This window comes from Odocoileus virginianus, chromosome 30, assembly GCF_023699985.2.
Source record: "Odocoileus virginianus isolate 20LAN1187 ecotype Illinois chromosome 30, Ovbor_1.2, whole genome shotgun sequence".
NCBI classification, from domain to species: domain Eukaryota; kingdom Metazoa; phylum Chordata; class Mammalia; order Artiodactyla; family Cervidae; genus Odocoileus; species Odocoileus virginianus.
In genome coordinates this window covers 28,965,840-28,979,322 of record NC_069703.1, presented here as the reverse complement: position 1 = coordinate 28,979,322, position 13,483 = coordinate 28,965,840, and the positions used below count along the sequence as shown (strand labels likewise).

Below are 13,483 nucleotides of genomic sequence, written 5' to 3'. Positions count from 1 at the left end.
GACAGTGACTACAGCCAGGAAATTAAAAGATGCTTGCTCCTTGGAAGAAATGCTATGACAGACCTAGACAGTGTATTAAAAAGCAGAGACATCGCTTTGCCAACAAAGGTCTGTATAGTCAAAGCTACGGTTTTTCCGGTCATCATGTACAGATGTGAGAGTTGGACCATAAAGAACACTGAGTCCTGAAGAATGGACACTTCTGAACCATCTTGCTGGAGAAAACTGCTGAGAGCCCCTTGGATGGCAAGGAGATCCAACCAATCAGTCCTAAAGGAAATCAGCTCTGAACATTCACTGGAAGGACCGATGCTGAAGCTGAAGCTCCAATACTTTGGCCACCTGGTTCAAAGAGCCAACTCATTGAAAAAGACCCTGATTCTGGGAAAGATTGAGGGCAGGAGGAGAAGGGGACGACAGAGGATGAGATGGTTGGATGGCATCACCGCCTCCATGGACATGAATTTGGGCAACCTCCGGGAGATGGTGAAGGACAGGGCAGCCTGGCGTGCTGCAGTCCATGGGGTCACACAGACTCGGACACGACTGAGCGACAGAATAACCAAGTGGGAAACGATTGTACAGCGTGGGGAGCCCAGCCTGTGCTCTGTGACGGCCCAGAGGGGTGGAGGGAGGGGATATGTGCACACACAGCTGATTCAGCTTGCTGGACAGCAGAGACCAGCACAACACTGCAAAGCAATTATACTCCAGATAATGATAATAAAAAAAGTCTACAAATAAAAACTAAAAATAAAATTACCACATGATCCAACATTCCCACTCCTGGGCATACATCTAGACAAAACTGTAATTCAAAAATATACATGCATCCCTGTGTTCATAGTAGCACTATTCACAATAGAATAGCAAAGACATGAAAACAACTTGAATATCCATCAACAGATGAATGGATAAAGAAGGTACGGTACATATAGACAATAGAATACTACTCAGCCTTAAAAGAGGAGCTTTTTCCAGGTGCCACTAGTGGTAAAGAGCTGTCCCACCAATGCAGGAGACAGAGGAGATGTGGGTTCCATCCCTGGGTCGGGAAGATGCCCTGGAGGAGGCCATGGCAGCCCACTCCAGTATTCTTGCCTGGAGAAGCCCCTGGACAGAGGAGCCGGGCGGGCTACAGTCCGTAGGATCGCAAAGAGTCAGACACGACTGAAGCGACTGAGCGTGCACAGTCTGCAGCAACATGGGTAAAACTAGAGATCATCATACCAAGTGAAGTAAGTCAGAAAGAGAAAGACAAATACCGTATGATGTCACTTGTATGTGGAACCTAAAGTATGACGCAAATGAACCCAGCTATGGAAGAGAAACAGAATCACAGACACAGAGAACAGGCTGCCAAAGGGAGGGGCCGGGGAGCGCTCGAGCGGGAGGCTGGGGTGGCAGACAAGCTGTTTCAGATAAAACAGACAAACGACAAGGTCTTACCGGGCAGCACAGGGAGCCGCCTCCAGTATCCTACAAAAAGGACGTCCCTGGTGGTCCAGAGATTAAGGACCCGCCTTGCAATGCAGGGGACTCGGGTTTGATCCCTCGTCAGGGAGCTAAGATCCCACATGCAGAGCACCTCAGCTAGAGAGTCCACGTGCCACAAGGAACGATCCTGCGTGAGGCATTGCTGCTGAAACCCGAGGCAGCCAAAGTATTGATCAATCAGTTAAAAAACTACCCTGTGATAAACCACAGTGGGAAAGAGTGTGAAAAAGAATGTGTGTTCACGTGCAACTGAATCACTTGGCTGCATAGCAGAAACCAGCACATCATTGTAAGTCAGCTGGACTCCAGCCAAGAAATGCTGGGAGGAAACGCATCCAGCAGCCCTTCCATTACCCGGTCTTTGAAAACCTTTCCCTCAGAACTACCCAGGAGTTCAGGTTTCACAAGCACCAGCTTTCTGGACTCCTTGCTTAGTGCCTGCAATTAACACTGCCCTTTCCTTCACCTCGGCCCAGTGTCAGTAGACCGGCTTTACTGTGAGCCGGGGAGCGGGCCCAAGTGTGGTTCGGTGACAGGACGGCGTGCCCTGGGCTGCCCAGCTGGCAGGCTGGTTGAGCTGGAACCTGGATTCAGTTGATCCAGCCCCAGGGCCCCTGCTCACACACCCCGAGAGCACGTCAGCAGGACCCCAGTGCGTCCTGCTGACTGCAGAAGGGTTCCAGCTCCGGGGAGAGCCTGGGGACAGTCACTGCTCACGCAGCCCTTTCAAGGGAAGCAGGGTTCCTTGGAGCCAATCCCCAGCTTTGGGCAAAAGTTGACATTTCCAAGTCACAGTCTTGGGCACACAACCCTTTATTTGGAATATTGGTAGAACATCATAATAACAATAATAATGTAAGAAGGGGTGGGAAGGGATAAACTGGAAGACTCGGATATAAACACTACTATATATAAAATGGGCTCTCCTGGCAGTTCAGAATCCATCCACCAATGCAGGAGACTCAAATACAGTCCCTGTGTCAGGAAGACTCCCTGGAGAAGGAAATGGCAACCCATTCCAGAATTCTTTCCTGGGAAATCCCACGGACAGAGGAGCCTCGCAGGCTACAGTCCATGGGGTCGCAAAGAGTTGGACACAACTTAGCAACTCAACAACAGCAAACATATAAAACAGATAACTAAACAGGACCTGCTGTCCAGCAGGGCCCTACGTTATAGCACATACGGGGAGCTTTGCTCAGTGCTCTGAAACAGCCTGTAGGGGAACAGAATCTAAAGAAGAGCGGATATATGTGTGTGTGTGACTGATTCACCTTGCTGAACGCCCGAAACGGACACAACATTGTAAGTCAGCCTGTGCGCGCCACGTGGCTTCAGTCCTGTCCGACTCTTTGCACCCCATGGTCTGTAGCCCGCGAGGCTCCTCTGTCCATGGGATTCTCCAGATGAGAAAACTGGAGTGGGTTGCCGTTCCCTTCTCCAGGAGAGCTTCCCGACCCAGAGACCGAACCTGAGTCTCGTAGGTCTCCTGCACTGGCGGGCAGGTTCTTTATCACTAGTAGCACCTGAGACCAGCTCTACTCCAATAAAAACTTTAATAACAGTGCAAGGAAAAGGGTCTGTCAGGGCCTCCCGAGCCCAGCCTGGTCCCTGCAGTCTGGATCTACCTCCAGCCTTCCTCCGCAGCTCACAACTAGCTCACCCCTCTCCGGGTGCTGGGATCCTGGTCTCAGCTGCTTTCTCCCCAGCAGGGGCCAGCGGAGTTGCTACAAGGGTGGACGCTGGGGAGAGGAGGCTTCCTACAGGAGGCGCCTGACAGGCAGGGCGGAGGCCGGGCAGGAATCCCTGCTCTCTGGGAGGCGCCTGCTCAGGCCCCACTTCCTTCCACGCCAGTCACCCCATCCAGGTTGCTTCCCTAGTGCTGCCTCTCAGGGTGAAAAAGGCCGGTGTCTGCGGTTGGCCCAGCAGGAGGGGTTTGTGTTGTTGTTGTGTGCGTGTGTGTGCGTGTGTGTGTGCACCCCCCCGGGGAGGGGCCTCTGTTTCCGCATCTACAGGCTGTGCCAGGCCGAATTCCCTTGGTGTGCCCCCTGCTCCCCTGTCCCACGCCTCCAGGACGGGTTCTCAGAGCCTTTCCTCCCCTCTCAGGCTCCTGGGTCTGTGGGTGCAGCTGAGGATTAAGGGCTGCTCTGGGGGGTGGGACAGGCAGGTGTGGGCGTCGGTGAGCCAGAGGCCGCCCACAGTGGGACTTGTCTCCACTCCCCCTGAGCTGCTCTGTGGCTCACCCGATCCGTGAGCCGGAACCACCCCTACGCCCCCGCCGCCGACCCTCACACCCCACAACTCATCGGCAGCTGTGTGGTCCAGTCTCATGATGCAGCCCCTGAATCAGACCAAACCCCGGGATGCAGCTCTGGTGTGTCTCCAGGCCCAGAGTCAAGTGAGGACATGGATTTGAAAGTACCCCTTTATTAAATGAAAGGAACTTGGTCATTACCATACCAGAGGCACCCAGTCTCCCAGGCGTCATCACTGTCATTAGCTTTACTGCCATCACCACCGCCAGGCTGATGAGACTGTGAGCTTGTCCCTTCAACTCACAGCTGGGACGGGGATAGGAGAGGCAGCCTTCTGCACTCTTTGAAATGAAATGAAATGAAATGAAAGTCGCTCAGTCGTGTCTGACTCTTTGCGAACCTATGGACTATACAGTCCATGGAATTCTCCAGGCCAGAATACTGGAGTGGGTAGCCATTCCCTCCTCCAGCGGATCTTCCCAACCCATGGATCGAACCCAGGTCTCCTGCCTTGCAGTGGATTCCTTACTGACTGAGCTCTTCCAAATGCCACCCCTTCTGTGGAGCAGAGCATGGGCTGTGGGAGGCATATGGCCTGGGATTCGGTCATCCAGCTGCTCTGAGCCTCGATTTTCCTCCTCAGTAAAATGGATGTAATCCAAAGAGCTACTTCCTAGGGCTGCTGGGCGGATTCCGCTAGAGGCGGCATTTGAAGTGCTTGGCATGGGACTTCTCTGGCGGTCCAGTAGACTCCGATCTTCCAAAGCAGGGAGCATGGGTTCAATCCCTGGTCGGAGAACTAAGATCCCACATGCCTTGCGGTGTGACCAAGAAATTAGAATTTTAAAAAAGAGAGTGATATACTAAAGTGCTTGGCATACAGTAGGTGCTTAAGCGTTTGGTGCCATCATTGCTGTTACTATCACTCTGCCCAGAGCCCCCAGCAGCCCAACCCAGTCGGGCCAGGACCCTGTCTCCTTCCCCTGTGTCCCGCAGCCCGGTCCAGACCCTCCCTGCAGCCCCTTCACCGTCTGTGTCACCCAGAACGGCATCCTGACTCAGCCTCACCCCGGGCCCCGGGCCCAGAGCAGGGCCTGGTTCACCAGCTTAATCAGGAGGCTGCAAGGAGAACGGAGTCCGCTCTTGGAGAATCTCACAAAGGGAGGCACGGAGGATGGGAAAGGGAATTCAAATCAACAGGTCATTCCCGGCCTGGCTCACCTGCTTTAGCTACGTATGTGCCCACCCGCCTGGTCAGGCTAAGGACAGCACGTTTCACAGGTGGTGTTGGGCAGGGTGATACCAGGGCGGCATCTCCAAGCACCGAGTGTGTGCCAGGGGGCCCCTCTGCCCAGCCAAGGGTCTGGGCGGGGAGGGCAGAGTGGTGCTGACCCAGCCTCCAGCTGGGGGAAAGGGTATGGGCTGGCGACAGAGAACCAGGGTGTCCTGGAGGCTTGACCGAGACACTCTGCTGGGGAGAGGCAAGGGCAGAAGGGGGACTAATGCGAACTGGATGGAAAGGCTGAGGGGCAAGCTGGTAGGCAGCCCTTGGGCAGAACAGACTGGCCAAACCTGTGGCTTCTCCTTCACATCTGATCAGCCACCTGCCTGCCCGGGAAGGGCCACCCTCCAGGTGTCCTGGACTTGACCCGACAAGTCCTCTCTGGCGCAGCCAGCTCTGGGGTCCCTTCTGCTGGGGGCCAAGCCCTGCTATGCCAATAGTCCCCGGAGGCGGCCAGCCCTAAAGGACACACCTCCCCCGGGAGCTCACGAGTCCTGTCGCTGCTGCCGGCTGCTCCGCCTCAACATGAATTTCCTGAGTGCCCGCTGTGGCAGGGGCCACCCTGGGCACAGGAAAGCAGCGATGAATCACCCCGGCCTGGCCTCACGGGACCCGCCCAGGGCAGGGACAGCGCAGCCTCCGATGTGCTCCTCTCTGCTCTGACTCCATCCCCGAGACCCCTGCCTGCTGAGCAGGGCAGTTACCAGGCTTCTCATTTCACAGGTGACGTGACAGTCACAGGGAGGCCACACATGGGGCGACAGGCAGGAGCTGAGGTTTGACCTCACTCGGGTCTGACCCCAAAGCTCACCCTCTGCCCTGCGCCCACCACCCCTGCAGAAACCCAACCACACGGAAGATCCCCCAGTGACAGGCGGGCTCTGTGACTCTGGGCAAGCCTCTCGACCGCTCTGTGTCTCCGCCTTTGTCCACAAAATGGAGATCTTAGGAGTCGTCACTGCATAAGCTCGTCATGAGACTTGACTGAGAGAGTGCCGCCCGCACTGTGGACTGAAGACCCTGCCGGCATCATGTCATACTGTCACCAGGGGCCTGGGCAGCAGGCAGACCCAGGGGAAGAGGATCCCGTCACCTCCCTTCAGTCTCTGGCCCGGCCAAAAACCAGGTGAGTGATTCAGCAGTGAGTGTCCACATCCTGAAGGCTCTCTTAGCCTCCAGACTAAGGTGGGAGCCCCTCGCGGGCGGGCATAGACTGTCTTGTCTCCAAGAGCCTCAGCCCAGCACAGAGCTGGACAAGGAGCAGCTGTCTCGAAACGTCTAAGGGACCACAGCGGGGTGAAGGCCACAGACGGCTCAGAGCCCGTCTCAGGGTGGCTTTCTCTTTGGGCCTGCCCAGGCTGTGGTTGACACAGTGTGTGTGTTGGGGGTGGGGGGCGGTGATGAGGCCCGCAGACCCCGCATCACAGGCTGGGATCGTCTCCCTGCGTGCAGAACCACCCCAAGTACAGCTACGTCCTCTCCCTCTTTCTTGCCTTTCCAGAGACCTGACGTCCTGGCATTGCTCAGCTAAGGCCGCACCCAGAGAGCCTGCACGGAGGGCTTGGGCCAGGCCTCCCTTCTCTGGAACCCCTGCCGGCCCAGCGATGGAGGTTGGAGATGGCGGGGGGCAGCTTTCATCCCAGCAGAGGCAAACAGGGGCTGGGGGCCAGGGCATCTCTGAGACGAGCCCTGAGTGGCAAGTCAGAATCACAGATCTCTCCTCCCCTCTCAGACTGTTTCCCCATCTGCTAAAGAGGAATTGCCCAGCTATGCTCCTCGGATCATGCAGCTCCTTCATCTGTGAAAAGGGGCCAAATTCACAGGCGATATCATCCCCTTCAGGCATGGGAGGACACAGGTGCAGAGAGGCTCAGCAACTGGCCCGAGGTCACACAGCCCGCAGGGTCATGACGCGTCGGCAGCCCTCCCGCGCTCGGCGGTCACCGAGCAGCCCCACCCGTGGGACGTCCTCCTCGGGGCCCAGTCAGCGCGGGGGCTAGCCTTCTTCCTCCTCCGTGTCCAGAAGCCCCGGCCTCCTCCCCTGCCGCCTGTCGGCCTGGCGCAGACCACAGCCTCGGCAGGCTCCTCGTGAGGAGCTCCTGACCTCCCCTTTGCCCACCCTCCCAGCTCGGTGCTGGAGATCCAGGTGGGGGCCGAGGGGCCCTGCGTGTGGTTGGGAAGGCGTGTTGGAGAAGCGCTTGGCAGGGCTTCAGGCGGCCTTGGGCTCAGACGCAGGGCAGCGGGGTTCTCTGCTCTGGGCCCGGGTACGCTGGAGACCCCCGCCAGGTTCTGGCAGGCCCCAGCTCCCCCACCCCGGCCCCTGGTGGCGGCGTTTGGGATCCCCACCACCACCCCCAGCCCACAGCTGAGGCCCCTCCTGCGCTCCCGGGGGCTGAGGTCCTCGGCGGGGTGTGGCCTTGCCAGTCCCTTCCGGCCCCACATCCTGCACCCCACACACCCTAGAGCATCAGGACCATTTGGCGGAGCTGAAGAGCTGCTCAGAAACCACAGCAAAGGGAAAGAAAGCGTCTCTGGACCGAGTAAAGCGTAGGACCTCCCATCACAGGGGAAGCGTCTCGGGGTCTTTTCTCAGGGTCCACCGCCGGACCCTGCCTGCCCAGGGAGACAGGAAGGTGGGAACTGGGGCGGAGGAGAGGGAGGTGGGGTTGGAAGTGATGGGAGTAGGAGATGGAAGAGAAGACGGTCAGGCGCAGGAGAGGTTCCGAGACCCAAACAGCGGGGAGGAGAAACGGGGCGGGGGTGGAGGTGCCGGGCGGGGGCTGCAGGGCAGAGGAGGGGAGGAAAGAAAGACCGACAAGGTGCGTCTCAGGACGGGGGGCAGCCGGAGACTCGGGGGGTGGCTGACCACCAGTGCCCTCTCTGAAGCCAGGATTGCACGTTTCAAGAAGTCACAGTTCATCACTTCACATCCAGATTGGGTGTGGCCGCTCCTGGCTCCGTGGAGCTTGCAGGGGACCCCAACCTCTACCCTCCAAGAATCTCCAATCTGAACACTAACATCACTTCCCATAAAGGAATGGACACAGTTGCAGGATGAAACGAGGAGGAGGGGGGTTTCTCCCAGGTCCCTGCCTGGCACCAGGAGCCTGTCGGTCATCATGAGCTAGTGTCGGGCACCAGGTCTGTAATTACCCCATGAGGAGCACAATTACGCTTCATTGTACTTCTGCACAAGTTAAAAGCATTAATTTACTCAGTGTAAACATCAGAAGTTCACAGACCACAAGTTTTACAACTCCGTTTTGGTATGACAGTTTCTTGAAATGCAGGGAGCCCCAGAGAAAGAAGCGGATTGGGTCTTTTCTCCGGCTCACCTGAGAGGCCCTGGAGAGAACCCCCTCCCTCCCTGGGCTCCTAGAATTCCAGCCATCTTGGGTCTAAGAGTCTATCTGGCTTTGAGGCTTGTGCGGGGCTGGGGGAGGCTTAGAAAAACTCCTGGAGACCATCCCAAGCCTCACCGGGCCAGCCTTCCCCTCCATCCCCAGGGACAAATGATCACGTGGTCTCCAGCCCGGGGCTCTGATCCTGGTCTCCGGGCAGACAGGGAGCACCAGCCCAGATCAGGGAGCATTGGCCCGGTTCACAAATGCATTCCCCATGCCACACTTCCTTCTTTCTTGGCAGATGTCCTCTGGGGACCACCTCCAGGCAAGGAAAACAGATGGTCCAGGCCGTCTGGTCAGACGCAGGGGGTCGCCAGCCGGCCAGTTGAGAGGGCAGGGTCCGCAGCACATGCTAAGTCAGGGATTTCTAGGGCTCCTCAGGCTGAGGCACCCCAGGGCACACTATTATCCCAAAAGAGGTGTTTCCCCAAATAACCAGTCTGGAGTGCACACGGGGGAGTTAATCACTTCCCGTGACATCACCCCACACGCCCATCTCCCGCGGCTCCGGAGGGCTGGGACCTCAGCTCAGGTGACCGGCACCCCCGTCTTCGGGGGGGCGTCCCCCTTCTACCAGCAAGGCCAATCAGAGGCCCCTTGCTCAGCCTAGCTGGGGTGGGGCACCCACAGCGGGAGTCGGGAGGGTGGGAGAGCCCCGGGTTCACCAGGCACAGCCCCTTCCTTTCGCCAGCCCGGCCCTGGAGTGGGCTTCAGGACCCCCTGCTCCCTTTTTTCTTGGCCATGTGTGGGTTGTCCGTTCCTGGACCAGGGATCAAACCCACAGCCCCAGTGCTGGAAGCCTTAACCCCTGGACCGCCAGGAAGTCCCAGGCGCCTCTTCAAACCTTCCCGGGGGACAAGCCACGCTCCCTCCCTCCACCGGCTCCACGACTCCACGTCGCCAGTTCCCACCCATCAGAGACCTCAGAGGCCAGACGTTCTTCTCAAGGTCTACTTTCAAACCCACTTGTTGCAGAGCTAACTTCTGTTTTCCAGAGACCCTCACGGCTATGATGCCAGTCCCTACCAACATCCAGGGTGAAGCTCCCGAAGGACCCGGGCAGCAGGTCCCTCACGCTGCTCACCAGGGCCCCACAGCAGCCCCTGCCTGCAGAGTCAGACCACCAGGCAGCTTCCCTGCGCCTGCGGCGAGGCCGCAGCCCACCCTGGGGATGCCGAGGGGCTTGGTGACCCCGAAGGAGGTTTCCAGGGGCATTGGCCCGTATACCCACCACACAGCCCATCTGCCTGCTGCTCCTCCACCCTCTAGGCGCTATGGGAGGACAGCGGACCCGTCAGAGCTGTGGCACGGACCCTCCCACGGGGCCGGGCCCACACAGGCAGGCTCACGTTTACTGCCCTCCCCCCAACCCACCACCGGCGCCTCCCAGGTGGCAGAGTGGTACAGAATCCCTCTGCCGAAACAGAGACACAAGAGACCAGGACTCCATCCCCAGGTTAGGAAGACCCCCTGGAGCAGCAAATGGCAACCCGCTCCAGTGTTCTCGCCTGGGAGACCTCATGGACAGAGGAGCCCGGCGGGCTACAGCCCACGGGGTCGCAAAGAGGACATGAGTGAGCACACACATCCATCACCATCAGCGAGCTTGCTCCCCCATTTGTCAGATGGGGAAACTGAGGCTCAAAGAAGTGTGGCAGCTTGCCCAGGACCCCACAGCCTCCAGCGGAGCTAGAAGGAGGCCCTGAGTCTGTCCAAGCCGAGTGTGGGTGCTTTACCACCAGCCTGGACCCAACAGGGGACTCAGCTCATCCTGCCAGGGCCCAGAGAGGGCCTGAGGCTGGGCACACGACAGACAGCAAGTCAGCAGCGGAAGCAGAACCAGAAGTCCCATCTCCTGGCTCCCGGTCAAAGGCTTCTCAGAAGGGCCTGAGGTTCTGCACTTACCTCCTAGAAACAGCCACCCCTGGGAGGAGAGCAGGGGTGTGGAATAGGAAGACGGGGCTCACTAGAGACCCCGTCCCTGCTCTTGATGGTAAAGCATAGTCGCCAGATAAAGTACGGGACGCCGAGCTAAATCTGAATGTCAGTTACTTTTAAAAACACAAGTATGTCCCACGCAATACTCTTTAAAAAAAGTTATTCTTTAAACCTGAAATGTAAACTGGGTGTCCTGTATTTTCATTAGCTAAGTCTGGCAACACTGTGTTAAAAGGAGAAAACGGAATCTCCCAGATGCAAGAGAACCAGCCCCAGACCAGGGCCCCCAGAACAACTGGGTGCTGAGGCCTGGCCCCTGGGGCCCTGGCTCCCCGAGCCCACCCCCAGGCTCCCGTCCCAAAGACGGGGGTAGGGGCTGCCGGAGGGGCCCCGGGGGCGGGGTCCCCTGAGGCCAGGTAAAGCGGGGCCAGCTCAGGTCCCAGCTTGGATCAGACCCCAGTTCCCACCTGCTCTGGAAGGCAGACCCTCCTCACCTTGACTGCCCCCTCCCTGCCCACAGGGGCTCTGGGTGCGTCTGGTCTAGTAGGACTAGAGTTGTGTCAGAGCTGGAAAGGCCCCCGGAGACCCCCAAGTCCAGCTCCCTCAGCGGCTGTGCGGGGAAACTCACTGGGCCGAGTCCCGGGCCCCGATCTGGGCCCTGCCCTCCCACAGCCTCATCCCCATCACCCTCTCGCAGACACAAGCCCCAGGCTCATCCGAGCGCCTTCCCTTTATGAGCACGCTGAAGCATGAGCCCCGGGCCTGTTCTCAGTCCTGTTCCTTTGCTAACACGTTTACTCCTTCCGCAGCTCATCCCTTCTCATCCCGGTCGCCCGGGCTGGCCTCCAACGACCGAGCTGCCGCACACCGCCCCTCTGCTTCAGAGAGAGGGGCCGTCAGCTGCAAACGGAGGGCACAGTCAGGGGAGGACAGTCCAGTCCTCCGTCTCGAGCAACAATTCCTTCTGATGCTCCGCACACGTTCCGTGGGGACGTCAGAACACAGAACCAGACCGCAGCGCGCGGCCCCAGGGCTCAGAGCTGGAACCCTCGCCCACGGGCTTGAGGCCGGAGACGGGACCCCGGTGCCGGAGCCAGGCCCCGGCAGGGACCTGCACCCTCTCCCTCTCCCGCGCCCACGGGCTTGAGGCCAGAGCCGGGACCCCGGTGCCGGAGCCGGGCCCCGGCAGGGACCTGCACCCTCTCCCTCTCCCGCGCCCACGGGCTTGAGGCCGGAGACGGGACCCCGGTGCCGGAGCCAGGCCCCAGCAGGGACCTGCGCCCTCTCCCTCTCCCGCGCCCACGGGCTTGAGGCCGGAGCCGGGACCCCGGTGCCGGAGCCGGGCCCCGGCAGGGACCTGCGCCCTCTCCCTGTCCCGGGGCTGCAGCAACTCCACCGGCTCTGCTGTCGAAACAGCCCGTCATCAGCATCCTCCACGGCGCCCAATCCGGCCTCCGGGGGCCCGTCCCGCCGCTGCAGGCGCCCCAGCCGCGCCCAGCCCCCTGCCAGCCAGCTGGGGGCCCCTCGCTCTCACCTGTGAACGTCCAGGTACGTCTCCACCCCCACGGCACACAGAGCGTAGCTGGGCTTCTTCGGGGACAGCCGCACGGCCCTCTGCAGGGCCATCCCGACCCGCCAGCGTCTGACCTCTGTGCACCCTGCTGCCCAGCTCCGCACCCAGGCACCTTGCCGCCAGGAAGGGGCGTGAGTTCTGACGGGCTGGCGCTTTCCTCCTCCCTTTTAATTTCATCCTCTGACCTGAAGAGCCTGCCCTGAGCCCGGTCCCCACCTCCTGGCCCCATGCCATCCCTCCTGGCCTGTCAATCCACCAGGCTCAGGGAGGAGGTGCCAAAAGCCTCCCTGGGAAATGGGGAGGGGGGCTTCAGCTGAGACCCTGGCGGAGCAGAGCTCAGCTGCCAGCAGAAGATGAGCTCCCAGCAGCCCCCGTCCCCCTTAGCTTCCATCCTGACTCTCGGTGACAGTCTTCACGGCAATGATTCGACGATGGCAGCGGTTCCTGAGGGCCCTGTGCTGTCTGAGGGGCCTGCAGATCTTATCTCGAAGGTCAGCACTTCATTGACGGGGGATTTTCGCAGAAACTACTGCCCTGGACTTCCCTGGTGGCTCAGTGGTAAAGAATCCACCTGCATTGAAGGAGACCCAGGTTAAATCTCTGGGTTAGGAAGATTCCCCTGGAGAAGGAAATGGCAACCCACTCCAGTGTCCTTTCCTGGAAAATCCCATGGACAGAGGATCCTGGTGGGATACAGTCCTTGGGGTCACAAGAGTCAGACATGACTTTGCGACTAACACTGCACTTCAGGCCTGTGGCCAGTGATTTCTTATGTGGGTAAATACTGAAACATCTCCAGCTAATAACTTTGGGGTAACAAAAGACGTATTAATACATCTCCGGTCAATAATGCGTTAAGGGATCAGTTAGCACATAAAAGCACGGAGTGATCAGACTGTCAGGGTTCAAATCCCAGCTCTGCCACTTAACATCCTATGATCTTGGCAGGTTCGTCAATGTCTTTATGGCTCCATTTCTGCACGTGCAGGATGATAGTTGTAGCTGCAGTGCCTGTTCCATTGCATTGATGTGGAGATCACCTGAGCTGAGTGTAGGAGGGTGAGCGCAGTGCCTAGGGCCTAGTATTCACTAGAAGAAATGCTGGCAACTGTTACTGGTCTCCTCATTTCACAGGAAGGGAACCGTGGCTGCAGACCTAGTCAGCACTAGAGCCATGGCCAGATCCACCGGGTCAACACACGGTACCGTCCCCAGAGGTGAGCTGATGCCTCTGCCCCATGCCTCGAGATGGTGGGAGCCACCCCAGATCGGCTTCCTCGGCCGGCCTGTGGGGAGGACACTTGAAAGGGAGCTCAGAGCAGTGGGCTGGGGAGGCTTTACTTGTTTCTGAAAATCCCCTCCTTCCAACTCCAGCAAGCACTGGCCTCCGCCTGTTCTCACTCTTGGTGGAATTGCATTTGTTCCCTCGACAAGCATTCACAGAGCACCTACCCTCTAGGCGCCCCTTTAGGCGATGGCGGCACAACTGTGAACAAGACAGACCACCATCCCTGCTCTGACGGCATTTATATCC

At 58.7% G+C, this 13,483-nt stretch overlaps 1 protein-coding gene across 1 annotated transcript in view; it reads right to left on the bottom strand.

Moving 5' to 3' along the window:
• Window positions 1-12,207, bottom strand: part of PADI1 (peptidyl arginine deiminase 1) — a 40,525-nt gene extending 28,318 nt beyond the window's left edge. Inside the window, exon 1 of the mRNA XM_020877996.2 lies at window positions 11,911-12,207. Within this exon, the coding sequence (XP_020733655.2) occupies window positions 11,911-12,002 (92 nt within the window). The 5' untranslated portion in view covers window positions 12,003-12,207. The remainder of the gene's footprint in view (window positions 1-11,910) is intronic.
• Window positions 12,208-13,483: the final 1,276 nt, after the last annotated feature.